The sequence below is a fragment of the Podarcis raffonei genome, chromosome 4 (genome assembly GCF_027172205.1).
Source record: "Podarcis raffonei isolate rPodRaf1 chromosome 4, rPodRaf1.pri, whole genome shotgun sequence".
Lineage (NCBI taxonomy): Eukaryota > Metazoa > Chordata > Lepidosauria > Squamata > Lacertidae > Podarcis > Podarcis raffonei.
The window spans coordinates 10,006,662-10,022,328 of NC_070605.1; the positions used below are offsets into that span (position 1 = coordinate 10,006,662).

At 48.9% G+C, this 15,667-nt stretch overlaps 1 protein-coding gene across 3 annotated transcripts in view; it reads left to right on the plus strand.

Annotated features, from left to right (window-relative positions):
• The window catches only part of UVRAG (UV radiation resistance associated), a 134,081-nt gene that overhangs the window by 79,471 nt on the left and 38,943 nt on the right, over positions 1 to 15,667 (plus strand). Inside the window, exon 15 of one of the 3 annotated variants that reach the window (XM_053385417.1) lies at positions 2,652 to 4,708. The exons of the other annotated variants lie outside the window; for them this stretch is intronic. Coding sequence (XP_053241392.1) covers positions 2,652 to 3,330 — 679 coding nt within the window. The 3' untranslated portion in view covers positions 3,331 to 4,708. Of the gene's footprint in view, positions 1 to 2,651; positions 4,709 to 15,667 lie in introns of those variants that run through there. 3 annotated transcript variants of the gene reach the window in all.

Here is a 15,667-nt window from a genome sequence, read left to right on the forward strand (position 1 = left end):
ACTTCACAAGAATCCCATAAGTGCAGTGGGCTGGATTCTGTGATTCTTTGCTTTCAGCATGGGGGAAGAGAAATAGCGAGAACACCATGCAGACTGACCTGCACCCTGCGCAGTCTTCTTCAGCATGGAGCCTCACATTGCCTGACCATATCCTCTACTCCGGTTGCTGCACTGGTCCTGGGGCCAGACCATGGCATTTTAGCTTTCCCCTCATCTTCTAAAGGAGAACCGCTTTATGTTGTAATTTCGTTAATGGCCATCTCCTCCTGACACCTTTCGGTGACCCCGTCATTACTCTGCATTATTTAAGCTATAATCTTTAAAGAGGTGCGAGATTTATTTCCCCTCCTGCTTTTCTGTACTTGACATGATACTGGCCAAAGGGTTTGCCTGAAGTGTCAAACTTTTTGGATGGCTGTAAACCAACTTAAACACCTTCATTTCTTACTGCCATGAGGTCATATTCGCAACCAAAAAAAGAAAGGTGGGGGGGCGGGAATCAAATGTTTAAGTTACATTCCCGCCCTCCCCCCTTAAAGTATTCTCATACCATTGGGCTATATAGCTGTGCATCTTGGCAGGGGTCCAGACAATCACGATTTAGTATTTTAACCAGCTGCGATCAAGTAATGTCCCTCAGAGGGAACATTTTGTACAGAGGGAAAGATACATATTTGAGACTGTGAATTGTACTCTGTCTTACATAGGTTTTTGCAGGCCTTTTGCAAACATATTAAATAACAAGGCAATCTGTTTGGGGGGGGTTTAATCGAGGGTTTTGTTTTGTCTTAAAGAAGGATCTTTTGACCAGGAAGTCGGAGGCAAGCCTTAAAAAATGATGGCAAAAACAGTGAGACGGAAATAAGTGCACTGATTTTGTAGTGCCGATTCTTCTTAAAATTGGTTTCTGTTTGCATGTGGCTTCACCTCAAATAATTGTTCAGTGTGGATGGCATTGTTACTTGTTCTGATGTTGCCCTCCAGATGTTGTGCACTACAACTTATCCACCCCAGCCAGCATGGGACCAGGTTGGAGAAAGCTGGGTGGTGCTGTGGGTTAAATCACTGAGCCTCTTGGGCTTGCCGATCAGAAGGTCGGTGGTTCGAATCCCCGCGACGGGGTGAGCTCCCGTTGCTCAGTCCCAGCTCCTTCCAACCTAGCAGTTTGAAAGCACATCAAGTGCAAGTAGATAAATAGGTACCGCTCCAGCAGGAAGGTGAACGGCGTTTCCGTGCGCTGCTCTGGTTCGCCAGAAGCGTCTTAGTCATGCTGGCCACATGACCCGGAAGCTGTATGCCGACTCCCTCGGCCAATAAAGCGAGATGAGCGCCGCAACACCAGAGTCGGCCACGACTGGACCTAATGGTCAGGGGTCCCTTTACCCTTTAGTGGAGATGAAGTGAGCTAAACATCCAGTTGACTTAGCTTCCCAAAGTGGAACTCCTCAGAAGTTACCCAAATAAATTATGACGTCTTTTTAGACACTATCTCTGCCAACCCATCCCCACCTCCCCCCCAAAAAAAAATTGTATTTATAAAGAGGTTGGGAATAGGTCTTGGCCTTTCAAGGATTCTAGCTCTTGCTACAGCATGTCAAAGTTGTCCGGAAGTTCCAGCATTTATTTGAAAGCAAAATTCTCCTCTGAATAGGGTTTCATCTCCCAGGATCTGGGGAGATACAAACGTAGGCTCTCTTGGCTTAGACTTGAGTTACAAGGGAGAAAGTGTCTGAGCCCAGGGCTCACTTCTGATCTCTCCCTTGAAGCAATTTGATGGTAGTGAGAAGATAAATCAATACAGGCAGCCCCTCATTTATTCACCTTCAATATGTGCATGACTGCGCATCATTCTGAACCTGGAAGAGATCCTAAAATGTCACAAAAAGGGGTGGGGGCAGAGCGAGGTGTTTGCAGGCATTTTCAGTGGTGTTTCAAATATACATGACTTCACTTAGATGCACAGTGCCTCGGAATGTAACCGCCGAGTAAGTGGGGTGTTGCGGGTACCATAGAGCCAGCTCTGGAATTCATCAGAAACAAAGAATGCAGAAGCAAAAGCGAATGGCTTAGGATGCAGAATCCAAGGTTGAGACTTTCATGTGGCACTGTCTGTTAACATCAGAATGCGCAAGCTTTCAGGGTACCAGGACCTCAAATAAGCTTGGGATTTCTGTAAAAGTTTAAAACTTGGCCAAGTTGGGAGTGACTGTGACCTGCCTTGTGCCCATGTTGCTGGTAAATTGGCATATGATTAGTGAGGTTTCCCCTCTTGCCTGCCCCATAGCCATAGCTTTTGAGCCTCATAAATGAACTAAAACAAAACAATACTAAACGGTGGTGCAATGAATAGGGAGTGCGGCTTTCATGTAAGAAACTTGGGCTCAGATCTCCACTGAATTGCAAAGCCAGGGAGAAGTCACTATTTTCTTGCTGCATGCCTTTCTTCATGGTTTTGTGGCAAGGATAACAGGAAGCTATGATGCTCCAATGGCATATAAATAAAATAGTGAGCCACAGAAATAGGCATAGAAGCCTATTGCTGAAATAAGAAATTGTAATCGCAGATCTGGAAGGGATGAACCGGACTCCACGGACCTTAGCAGTGCTTAGGTGAGATAACCTTTCACTGTCTTTATCATTTCTCCCCATAGTGATCGGCACCACATTTCCAGCGCCATTCCAGTTCCAAAGAGGCAGAGTTCTGCGTTTGGGGGTTTGGATATTGGGCTCACCAGCAGCCATCCTTCTCCAGACAAGGGACTCCGAAAACGGGCCAACTCGGAGAGTGAGAGACTTCAGTACAAGACTCCTCCTCCGAGTTACAACTCTGCTTTAACACAGCCCATTGCCATTGCGGGAGAGCCGAATAAGAAGGCCGGGTCTTTATCCTCCTCTTTAGATACCTCCATTGACTTCTCAAAAGAAAACAAAAAGGGAGGGGATCTGTGCCACAGCTTGAACGGCGAAAACAGGGGCCCAAACACCTCCCGAGACCGACAGGAGTCTTTCCTGGGACCCTCTCGTGCAATAAACGGCGCGGCGTTGCCCAGCGCGGCCAGCAGTGACCAGCTGTGTGCCTTCCGCGGCACCCTTGGTGCCGACCTCCTCTGCACGGTTGAGCAGGCGGAAGAGATCATGGGCATGGAAGCGACGGGCTTTGGCACCGGAGACCAGCTCGAAGCCTTTAACTACATCCCGGTGGACCACGCCGTGGCGGTGGAGTGCGACGACCAAGTCCTGGGGGAATTCGAAGAGTTTTCCCGGAGGATTTGCGCGCTGAACAAGGACGCCCCCACCTTCCGCAGGCCGCGGAAGGGTTCCGACAAGTGAGCGGGGACACAGCGGAGGTGGCGCCACGTTTCACAAGGTGAAAACTATGTATCTGGAATGAAGATAAAACTTGCATTCCTAATCCCTGATCAGTTATCGGGTGGAATTGGGTGGGTGGGCGGGGAAGAGAAGAGAACTGTCTTTATAGTTTTTGGGAAGTAGATTTGGGTTACACACAATCATGGTCTCGCCACAGCCCAGGTAAACCTCTGCTGCTTCCTGTCCTGGTTTTCCTAGTATTTACAGATTGCTCTGGCAATTGGATCAGGCCACTGGAGCATTGTCTGCTTTTTAGATTTCTTTCAGCCCTTTGACAGGTTGGGGTGGAGGAATATTAAGTCAAACACTTAGCTGAAGACATACAGGGGTGAATGTGTGCGCCGTTCGACACACGTTCTCTCTCCTCCTCAACAGCTTTTTGCCTTCATCCAGGTCTTGCCGCCCTTCCTGCATCAGGGGCAAGATGCCCTGTCAAATCCAGTAAGAACGCCTCTCCCTACACGATGTTATCTCCTTCCTTCCTTCCTGCACCACTCTTGCCGGCATCAGTCACTGCACACAGCCCAGTAAGCGCCCCATGCATTTCAGCGGGTCATGTGCAGGAGATGTGCCCAGCATATTGTTCCCATTGCTCCTAGGTAGAAAATTTGAGTGGGAGTGATGGTGGAGAGGGAAGCTCTATGGGCTTAGGTCTTACCCCAACCTTATCACTGTGTGGCCAGTTTAGGAAGAAATACAGTTCCGGCACTCAAGCCAGACCTGAAAAACTGAAGACGCTGCTTCTGCAGTTTAGTAGCTCTCTGGAGCACTTGGGACTACAGGTGTGTCTCACGGGACCAGCAAACGGCAATAAATCAATCCATAGGCACATTAATTATTTCCCCCCAGACCCTATCAATCTGTGAAGCAGTATACAAACACGCAAGCCAGATGTTATATATACAGTGCAATAGGTTTTGAGATGATGTGAATGGACTCTTAATAGTGCTTGCTGTTGGCCATACTTAATAATAAGTTTATTTGGTTGAGGTGGGGCAAATCAACCAAACCTTCTGTACTTCTCAACTGGAGCTGTCCAACAATTTGTTTTTTTTTCCAGTGGAGCAAGTTCGACTCCAGATGAGGTAGTTTGCCACTGGGGCATGTGTTTCCAACTGCACTAACGTACAAGCAGATTTTGTGGTCTGCTTGAGATTCCCGACGATATGCATTTATTATTATTATTATTATTTTTTGGAGTTCAGATGTGTCTGGCTCTCGCTTTCTACATTGTATACCGATGTCTGGGCTCGGTTGTGAGCTCACAAATAAATATATATATAAATATAAATAAATATATATATATATGTATAGCAGAATAAAAGTTTAATTTACTTCACGGTGTGGTGCCTGACAACTTCTTCCCTCGGCTTGCCTGCTCCTTTGAGCCTTTGCTCTGGCGCATTTGGCAGACATCATAACAGAGTTGAAGCCAACTGTTCAGGAAACGGCGGAACATGGAGGACAAATCAGCACACTCTTGGTAGCTCTGGCAGGCTGTGGACAACTGTATTGAAATCAGTTGTGTTGCTTTCATTTAACCTTCCTTGGTATGGAGACTTCCAGCTGTTCTGTACTCCCATTAGCCCCAGCCAGCACTGAGAAACCAGTAGACGGGAATAATAATAATAATAATAATAATTGTCAGCGCTGCCCGAGGTCCCAGCTCACAGAAGACCAACGCTGCTTCGTTGTTCAGTATAAAAGTCTTTATTGAAGTTCAGTTTCACTTCCACAGGCGCAGCGCGCAACGCTACGTCTCTAACCTTAGACCGCCGAAGCTCCATCTGAATCTCCTCCCCCCTGACACCAGTTTAAGATTCTAGCCTTGCTCCACCTCCTCCTTTGTTCTTTTCTCCTCTGGGTCCGCCTGCCCGTCGGGGTCTCTCCCTTCCTAGACTCCTCTGACGCTGAGTCCCCTGACTCTTCCCCCTCCCTCCGTCGGGCTTTAGGACCTGGCTCCCGATCCGGGTTTCCTGCTGTCCCGCGCGCCTGTACATTTGAACTTGGCGCTCGCGCAGAGCCTCCCACTTTCCTTTTGACCGTTACACTGCTGTCACTGCTGTCGGGGAGGCTAGCTGGAACTGACCTCCCCTCCGTTTCCCCACTTTCCGATTGGGGCGTGGTCAGCCCTGACTCATCTTCTCTCCCTGCTGGAGGAGAGGCTGGCCCTGACACATGTGACTCTTCCCCCCCACTGCGCTCTGGTGGGGGAGCTGGTCCTGATCCCCCGCTGCTGCCTTGGGAGTCCCCGCTGGCCCCCTGCTTCTGGTGCGTCCCCCCTGGGACCCCCCTTGCCCTCACCATCGGCGCCCCCTTCTGGGAATCTTCTGATTCGCTGGAGAAGCTCATGGAATCTCTCGGGTCACTGTCATACTCCCCTACGCTCCCCCTCCCCTTCGCTCTCCATTTCCTCTCTCCCCTGTGCTTCTGCTCCTGAGCCCCTGACAACAACAACAACAACAACAACAACAACAACAACAACAATAATAATAATAATAATAATAATAATATTTTATTTATATCCCGCCCTCCCCAGCCAAAGCCGGGCTCAAAGCGGCTAACAACAGTAAAATAATACAGCATTTTAAAATCAGTTCAAATCAAATTGATGGCAACCATTGGGCTAGAGTTCTGTGAGGATTACCAAAAGAGGGGGTCAGACTGTGCCCTGGCCGAAGGCCTGGTGGAACAGCTCTGTCTTGCAGGCCCTGCGGAAAGATGTCAAGTCCCACAGGGCCCTAGTCTCTTGTGACAAAGCGTTCCACCAGATCGGGGCCACAGCCGAAAAAGCCCTGACTCTGGTTGAGGCCAGCCTAACCTCCCTGTGGCCCGGGATCTCCAAGATGTTTTTATTTGAAGACCGTAAGGTCCTCCACAGGACATAGCAGGCGGTCCCATAGGTACGAGGGTCCTAGGCCGTATAGGGCTTTAAAGGTCAAAACCAGCACCTTAAACCTGCTCCTGTAGTCCACTGGAAGCCAGTGCAGCTGGTATAGCACCGGGTGAATGTGATCCCACAGCAAGGACCCCGTAAGGAGCCTCGCCACTGCATGCTGCACCCGCTGGAGTTTCTGGGTCAGTCTCAAGGGCAGCCCCACGTAGAGCGAGTTACAATAATCCAGTCTACATCTACATCTAGGGGAGGCCAAATCTGTCTTACTGCCAGTCCAAGTACCTTGTACATGTTTTTGGTTTTTAAAAAACCTCATCATTCCATTTCTGCATCGTAATACCAAATCACGTACTTTGATATGTTTCGAACCGCCTTGCAACGTTCAGAGAAGTGTGAAGTCTTGCGGATAGCGGAGTTCCAATACACACATGAGTCTGAAACGTGGCTTAGGTCACTGCCTGTAGGAATTTGCAGAGATCAAAGCATCCCCCATAGGCGCCTTGATATTTCTCATTTCTCGCCGACTTCCAACGATATATGCAGGAGGAAGCCCTGTTTTAGGAGAACATTGTGTTTCCAAGATGAAAGCAGATACGAAGGGTCTTTCTGCGCTGCCTGCTCAAAGGCTGCTCATTCAGGCTTGAATACTGGCACTCGGTTCTGCTATTGTTGCCATCGCAAAGTGATGAATGGGGAACTGCCAGCTGGCCCACAGCCAACAAGGCTGCACCCCTGTAAGCGACCTGAATCTCGCCCAAGGTTTTGGAGCGTAGATCACACTGCTGTGCGTCTGCCAGACGAGTCTGTTCATTTGTCTTCCACCCATGTAATCTATTCAGTCTGTCGTCGTCATCTCCTTCAACGTGCATTTGCGAGGAACCAAATAGTAAAGATTATATCCAATTCTATTATAGTTATTTGCATTTATATCCCCCCACTTTTTTCTCCAAGGAGCTCAATGTGACATAACCTGGTTCTCCCCCTCATTTAATCTCCTGCTACAAGCCTGTGAGATTGGTTAGGGCGAGAGGCAGTGATTGCCCGATGTCACACCCAGTAATCTTAATGGCTGAGTGGGGATTTGAACCCCAGTCTCCCAGGTCCTAGTCTAACACTCTAACCATAATACTATGCTGGCAGTTCACTTGTACAACAAGAAACAGGGATGTGGGTGGCGCTGTGTTCTAAACCACTGAGCCTCTTGGACTTGCTGATCAGAAGGTTAGCAGTTCAAATCCCCGTGACGGGGTGAGCTCCCAGCTCCTGCCAACCCAGCAGTTCGAAAGCACACCAGTGCAAGTAGATAAATAGGTACCGCTGCGGCGGGAAGGTAAACAGTGTTTCTGTGCGCTTTAGTTTCCGTCACGATGTCCCGTTGCATCAGAAGTGGTTTAGTCCTGCTGGCCACATGGCCTGGAAAGCTGTCTGTGGACAAACACCGTCTCCCTTGGCCTGAAAGTGAGATGAGTGCCGCAACCCCATAGTCGACTTTACCTGGACTTAACCGTCCAGGGGTCCTTTACCTTTTACAACAAGATGACTGCTACTACCATCATTCCTTTGTCTCTGACTTGCCCTTCACCCGCAGATCCCAGGGCAGGTTACAACAATTTAATTTAAAAAACAGTTCAGACATATTTCATTCACAATAATAGGGTTGGTCCTAAAACCACACGTCTTGGGTGTCAAAGATCAGGATAAAGAAGTCTGTGTGAAATCTCTTGACTCGGGTACCACTGGACAGATCTCAGAGGTTGGTGGCACAGCTAATGGAGGGTTTCAAACAGAAGGCGTGTGACCAATTCCTGCATTCCATGGGGCTGGACTAGATGGCCTTTGGGGGACCTTTCCAACACTATGATTCCATGTTTCCTTCTCTAGTTAAGGCTACGCATCACTTTTTGGACGTTCTTCCAGAGATGCCGCGCAGCTGGAATAACAGACGCACAGAGCATCCTGGTGCTAGGCGCCATATGGGTTTGTGGAGCTTTATGGAGTGTGGAAATGGGATGTTCGCACATGGAGGCAGGTTTTCTTAATCTTCCGGCACTTCCTGCGATCCAGGCAACGGTATGTCTCTGCCCCCCGCCGAACCCCCCACATTTGCTTCTGATATATCCAGACAGCAAAAGCAGTCGAGAAATAATCTTTAGCTGATGTGAAGTGGTATATGCCTCGAGTAAAGAGGGGTGGTGGCTGAACTATGTCACCCAAAAGTTCGGAATGATAAAAATCAGAAAAGGAGATTGCAAGGGGCTCCAGGAGGGTCTCTGCAAAGTGGGCGAATTGGCCATTAAAACGACAAATGCAATTCAGCTTAAGGGGTGGCGGGGATCCTTCTAACATCACAAATAGGTGAATAGAATCTGAACCAGCTAAGACTGACCATGAAAAGGAGCTTGGGATTGTAGTAAGTAGCATGAAGGAAATCTCAACCCCATGTGCAGGAGCCATGAAAAAGGTAAATCCCATGTTAGGAATAATTAGTTTGGAAACAAAGTTTCCCGTATTACAATGTTGTATGGCCGCACTTGGATTGCTGTGTACAGGTCTGGTGGATGCACCTCAAAAACTTGTGACAATGGAAAATAAACAAGTAAGGGAGTATTTAGACACAGACGTACACACACACACACACAAAAAAAAAGTCATTATCCGTGATCCTGATTTAAACATTTATATTAATATAATAAGCAGTCCATATGTCTGAAATTAGATTAATATAAGGTAGTTATCATTTAATTATAATTATAAACGCTGGTTTGACATCAGCTGATAGGAGGTGCCTACAGAGGGTGGTGAATACAGCACAAGATATAGTGGGCTATCCCATGAATCTGCTGAATGACATCGCGGAAGAACGTTGCCTCAGGAGGGTGAGGAAAATTCTCAGGGATGATTCACACCCTGGCCGGCACTTTCTTGATCGCCTGCCCTCAGGCAGAAGATACAGAAGCAGGATTAGTGTCACCAACAGGGTAAAGAACAGCTTCTATCCGTGGGCTGTTAGGCTGCTGAATGAAAAGATAACAACAGGGCAACTGTTTCAGGTTTGGTGTGTGTGCGTCAGTAAACAAGGGGAATTAAGACTAAGAGAGCTGAGTGGGGGGGGGGGGTGTCGTGTAATCTCACTGTATACAAGTGACAAGAAAGTATTTCAAATATACGTTCAGTTGTAGAAAGGGCAGCAAGTTCTTGAGAGCAGTGAGGAATGAATGGCAGATTCTTTGCCTCCAGGGCTCTCGCAGGATCACACTTCCATTGCCCATCTGTTAGTCATCACATCGCAGTAATATTAAAAGGGAGGAATTGTTGGCACCCATCTGTCTTGAAAGACAATGGAGTGCTCCTCCTCTCTGCAGTGCAAGCCTGAACACTATGAAGGTCCTAGATTTCCCAGACAGCACTGATGTGATCCAAAGGAACGTAGAGCAAGACGTTTGTCGCCAGCTGGGCGTGTTGCTGGAAGGAGGTGTGCAAGGCGCCACCCAACCACCTTAAGGACTCTGCTCCAGATTTGTGTAGGATTTACTCCACAACCTTTTCTTCTCCTGAAGATGTCCCACAAAGCAGCGGGTATGGATTCTACAGCATGTGCAGAAACCGCCTTCTTGACCGCTGCACCCACTATTCGTCTTGTTCGCTCCATCCACCAGAGCGTGTCTTCACATGCAGGAGAAATCCCTAACCCACCAAGGGTTTGAAACCCATCAGCTCCCCTCACCTGCTTATCCAGCCAGTTGAAGCCATTTCCTGGGCCGTGGCCGCTGTCGCCTGCTGACAGTTTCTATCTTTATTTGTTTTTTCTTTATTAAATTTATGTACAGTGGTACCTCGGGTTACAAACGCTTCAGGTTACAGACACTTCAGGTTACAGACTCCGCTAACCCAGAAATAGTACCTCAGGATAAGAACTTAACTTCAGGATGAGAACAGAAATCGTGTGGCGGTGGCAGCGGCGGCAGCGGCAGCGGGAGGCCCCATTAGCTAAAGTGGTGCTTCGAGTTAAGAACAGTTTCAGGTTAAGAACGAACCTCCGGAACGAATTAAGTTCTTAACCAGAGGTACCACTGTACCACCCTTCATCAAAAGATCTCGGGACGGTTCACAAAATAAAATACAGTGGTGCCTCGCAAGACGAAATTAATTCGTTCCGTGAGTTTTGTCGTCTTGCGATTTTTTTCGTCTTGCGAAGCACGGTGTCGGAAAAGTTTCGGAAAAGCTTCAAAAATCACCAAAATCTTCAAAAACCTCAAAAAAGGCTACCACACCGCGTGCTATGAGTTGCTCCTCGAAGTCAAGTCGCAACTGTATTAACGGTGTTAAGAAAAAGGAAACAAACTTGCAAGACGTTTCCGTCTTGCGAAGCAAGCCCATAGGGAAAATCGTCTTGCGAAGCAGCTCAAAAAACAAAAAACCCTTTCGTCTTGTGGGTTTTTTGTCTTGCGAGGCATTCGTCTTGCGAGGTATCACTGCACAAGATAAAACACGCTGGTCGGTTTAAACTGGCCCCTGCAGCCGTTATATCCTGGGGTAAAATCAACCCTTAAAAAAGGTCAACAACTTTGGTCAGCCCACATGGCCCTTCACTTCATCAAATCTGGCCCTCTTTGAAAAAAAGTTTGGACACCACTGCTGTAGAATATTGATCAGCCAAAGGCCTGGTTGAAGAGAAACGTTTTCACCTGGGGCCTAAAACTAGGATCCGCAGGTGAGAGCTGAGTGCAGCATGGGGACCAAAGGTGGACAAAATACCCCAGAAGGAGCGCAGTGTGTCTCCCACCAGAAGTGCCATCCTTTGTTAGAATTCCTGCTCCCTGATTGCAGTCATGAGATTGTTGTCTATCACACGACAGTGTATGTTTTGACTCCACAGAGTGGGAATTGACGGAGACAGGATGTTTGTGTTACTGTGTTCCGTGAAGTGGGACTATTGTCCTTTGTCCTTTTTCTCTTTGCTGTCTGAAGACGGGAAGGGACCCCAGGGGTCATCTAGCCCAACCCCCTGCAATGCAGGAATCTCGGCAAAAGCATCCAGGACAGATGGCCAATGAAGGAGACTCCGCCAGCTCCCAAGGGAGACCGTTACACAGCTGAACAGCTCAGGAAAGTTCTTCCTGATGTTGAGTCGGAATATCCTTTCTTGTAACTGGAAGCCATGGGTTCGAGTCCTACCATTCCACAGCAGGAGAAAACAAGCTTGCTCCTTTCCCATGCGACAGCCCTTGGGATATTTGTTGATTTCACAACAGGGCAATTGAGAAAGGAAGGAGGAAGGCAGGAAGAAGCGGCAAACTTGCATCCATCCCTTGTAGGCAGGGACACTGAGCCCCGATTGTTGCAGGATTTCCCCCTTTGCTCTCTGGCTAGCCTTAGTCCTGAGTTCCTGACAAGCCGAGAGAGAGAAGAGAGAGGGAGTCATGTTGCAGTGCTCCGTGTTTGTTTATATGTAAATAAGGTAGATTAGCCAAAATGCTGAGTTGCTGAGTTCTGTTACACAAGCTGCGAAGACTGCGGATCCCTAAGTGTGTCGATGTCTGTTGGCATTGGTCGCTGTGATGTTTGGGCTGAAGAAAGCTTTTGAAGCTCCCGAACGAACGACCAGGAGGGAGAGAACATGCCAGTTGGGCATGTGTCTCTGCCAGGGCCCTACGCTAGTGTAGGCTGAGCTCCTGACATCCTTCCCCTGACACCCCGTACACCCTGTTACATTTGTGAGCGGGGGACACATGTTCTCCAATCCAGGAGGCAAAAGGAGGGTCACAAGGATGGTTTAAGCCCCATCAGTTGTATTATTATTATTATTATTATTATTATTATTATTATTATTATTTATACCCCGCCCATTTGGCTGGGCCTCCCCAGCCACTCTGGGCGGCTTCCAACAAAATATTAAAATACTGTAATACATCAAACATTAAAAGCTTCCCTAAACAGGGCTGCCTTCAGATGTCTTCTAAAAGTTTGGTAGTTGTTCTCTTTGACATCTGGTGGGAGGGCGTTCCACAGCGCGGGTGCCACCACCAAGAAGGCCCTCTGCCTGGTTCCCTGTAACCTCATTTCTTTCAGGGAGGGAACTGCCAGAAGGCCCTTGGAGCTGGACCTCAGTGTCCAGGCAGAACGATGGAGGTGGAGACGCTCCTTCAGATATACTGAACTGAGGCCATTTAGCCTCTTAGCTAGTCCTATAAAATCCGTTTGGGTGTGGATGAGTGTGGAAATTTCCTTTAAAACTCCTCCCTTCTGGTTTAGGGTATTTTGGTTCCTCTAGGCCAGCTGTCCCCAACCCGGTGCCCTCCAGATGTTTTGTACTCCAACTCCCACCAGCCCCTGCCAGCGCTGCCCTGATGGCAGTCTTTTAGCTCTACTGTTAGATACAGTGTGCATCTGAATTGCAGCTGCTAGCAATCGCAGATGGGTCGGCGGTCTGTTGCGTTCAAGCCTTGTTTATGGTTTTCCTATTGGGACATCTGACCGGCCCCAGAGACAGCAGGATGCTGTGCTAAGATGGACCAGTGGCCCAGCAGGCATCTTTTGTGTCCTTACGGATGGCGCCAGGATGGTGCTCTGCACCGTCAGGGAAACTACCACAAAAATGCAGATATAGCAGGCTGGTTCTTGTTCTGCGCTCCCTCTAGCTTGTTTTTAAATTGATAATATTGTCAACAGGACCCCTGGCGTGACAATGACATTGGAGCGCTTTGGCTCTGTCTCTGCCTGGATTCGGCCCCCCTGCCTCAGTTGGGAATAAGATTTCCTTGAGGTGAGAAATTCAAGATGCTGTCAGGCTGGCCTGAACCTTTTTGCACCAGCTAATGGAGATTGAACTCCTCTTTCCCCACTTGACGAGACCCAGGCCATCGTGGAAATAAATGCTTAATATATATACTGTATTTTTCGCTCCATAAGAGGCACCTAAAAATAAGACGCACCTAGTTTTTAGAGGAGGAAAACAAGAAAAAAAAATACATTCTGAACGAAACAGTGGATGTATGATTTTTGTGGTTCATGCTGTGGCCACAGACATGATATATGATTTGACAGTGAGTTTGGGGTAGCCCAATGCAAAAGTCCTGAGGATTCATGTGGATCTGTGCTTTGTAACCATGTTTTTGCGCCATTGCAGCCCCACACAACAGTGGATGCGCAATTTTTTTGGTGCAGGCTGTAGCCATGGACATGCTATGTGATCTGATGGTGAATTTGGGGTGACCCAATGCAAAAATCCTGAGGATCCATGGGCTTTCACCTCCCCTCTCCCAGGCAGCCTCCTTTATCTCTAGCGTCCCTTATCTCCCTCCCGATCGCTTGACGATCAGCTGCTTCCTTTCAACACTCCCTTCCCTCTTGTTTGCCTTACTGTCTTTTCCTTAGCTGGAGCAGTTTTCTGCTCCTCCTTTTCTTCTAATTTCTCTCCTCATTGCTTGTTTTAGTCTTCCTGTCTCCTCTCCTTGCAAGTTCGCTGTCTTTACCTCCCCCCTCCCAGGCAGCCTCCTTTATCTCTAGAGTTCCTTATCTCCCTCCGATTGCTTGCCAATCAGCTGCTCAGCAGCTTCCTTTCTACACACCCGGCCCACTTTCTAAAAAAAAAAAGCACGATCTGCTTTTTGCCCCTGGGCAATTCAGCTCCAGGGACCACGCATTCGCTCCATAAGATGCACAGACATTTCCACTTACTTTTTAGGAGGAAAAAAGTGTGTCTTATGGAGCGAAAAATACGGTATATCTTCGTGCAGAGTCGTGGTATGGCATAGTGGCTAAGTGGCTGGGCTGTGAACAGGAAAGTCTCCCAGCCTTGCTTGCTTCTGCTGTGACCTCAGTTGCCTTAGGGAAAACAATGTTAGCTATCCATTAGCTCCACACATGCCTTGTGATGTTCTGGTCTGGTGCCAGAGGTGAGGCAAGTCCAAGGTTGGCAGCCATGGGGAGCTCTGAGTATGCAGCTTGCGCCACAGCGGACTCAGGACTTTTCTGCCTCTAGATTTTATTTATTTATTGAATTTATATGCCACCCTATACCCGGAGGTCTCAGGGCGGTTCACAGAATAAAATCACAATCTATAAAATCAAAATAAGAACAGTAACCCAATAACACAACCCCTCCCTCAAAAGAGCCACATTTTGAAAGGGCATAGGATGTCCATCAGGTCAACCAAAGGCCTGGTTAAATAGGATCATTTTTGCCTGGCGCCTAAAGGTGTATAATGAAGGCGCCAGGCAAACTTCCCTGGGGAGAGCGTTCTGCAAATGGGAGCCACTGCAGAGAAGGCCCCGTTCTCGTGTTGTCACCCTCCAAACCTCTCAAGGAGGAGGCATGTGCTGGGCCCGGGGGTAACCCAAGAACCGTGGTCCAGGTCCAGTCCAGAATCCAAAGGTTCTGCTGGGAGTCAGTCCGACAGGGTCAAGGCAGGACACGAGGCAGGAAACCAGGCAAAGACAGGTACATGATCTCAGGCAGGAACTGGCATACAGCAATGTTGCTCCCGCAACCTGGGGCAGGGTCCGCTAGCCTTTTATCTTTGTCGGGGTAGAGGCCGGTCCTGCTCCCCCCGGCGACTCACCTCCCTGTTTCGCCCAAAGGCGAGCACTCCTCCTGCGAGTACTCAGGTCTCTCCTTCTCTCAGACCTCAGTCTCTGCAGCTCGGGAGACGTCGGTGGGTTACTAGACCCAGAGGCCGCCTCAGCCTCCCCTGACCCAACTGGTAGTGGAGCAGCTGTAAGTGATGGCCCAGCTGGAGGCAACGAGGTCATCCCCGCATCTGGAGCCAGGGCAGGCTCAGGCCCCTGACTCGGCCCAGCTGGTGCTTGTTGCAGGGGAACCTGTGCAGACTGGGACTCTTCAGGATCAGGCCCCAGACTTGGTTCAGGTGATGCCTGAGGCAAAGGATCCGGTGCAGACTGAGACTCCTCTGGTTCCGAGCCCCAGGCCATCACAAGGCACACGAAGAAGGGCCTCAGAAGATGATCTCAGGGTCCGGGTAGGTTCATGTGGGAAGAGGCGGTCCTTAAGGTATTGCGGTCCTGGGCCGTTTAAGGCTTTATAGTTCCAAACCAGCACTTTGAATTGGGCCCGGAAACTCACTGGTAGCTAGTGCAGTCGGACCAGGATCGGTGTAATGTGCTCAAACTGTTCCAGATTGCCTCTTCCTGGCTCCACCCCCTTGCAGAGAACCCTGGAGGCTTAAAAGGCCACATCTCTGCCCTGAAGACAGGAAGGGACCCCAGGGTCATCTAGTCCAACCCCCTGCAATGCAGGAATCTTGGCGAAAGCATCCAGGACAGATGGCCAATGAAGGAGATTCCGCCAGCTAACAAGGGAGACCGTTACACAGCTGAACAGCTCAGGAAAGTTCTTCCTGATGTTGAGTCGGAGTATCCTTTCTCGTAACTGGAAGCCACGGG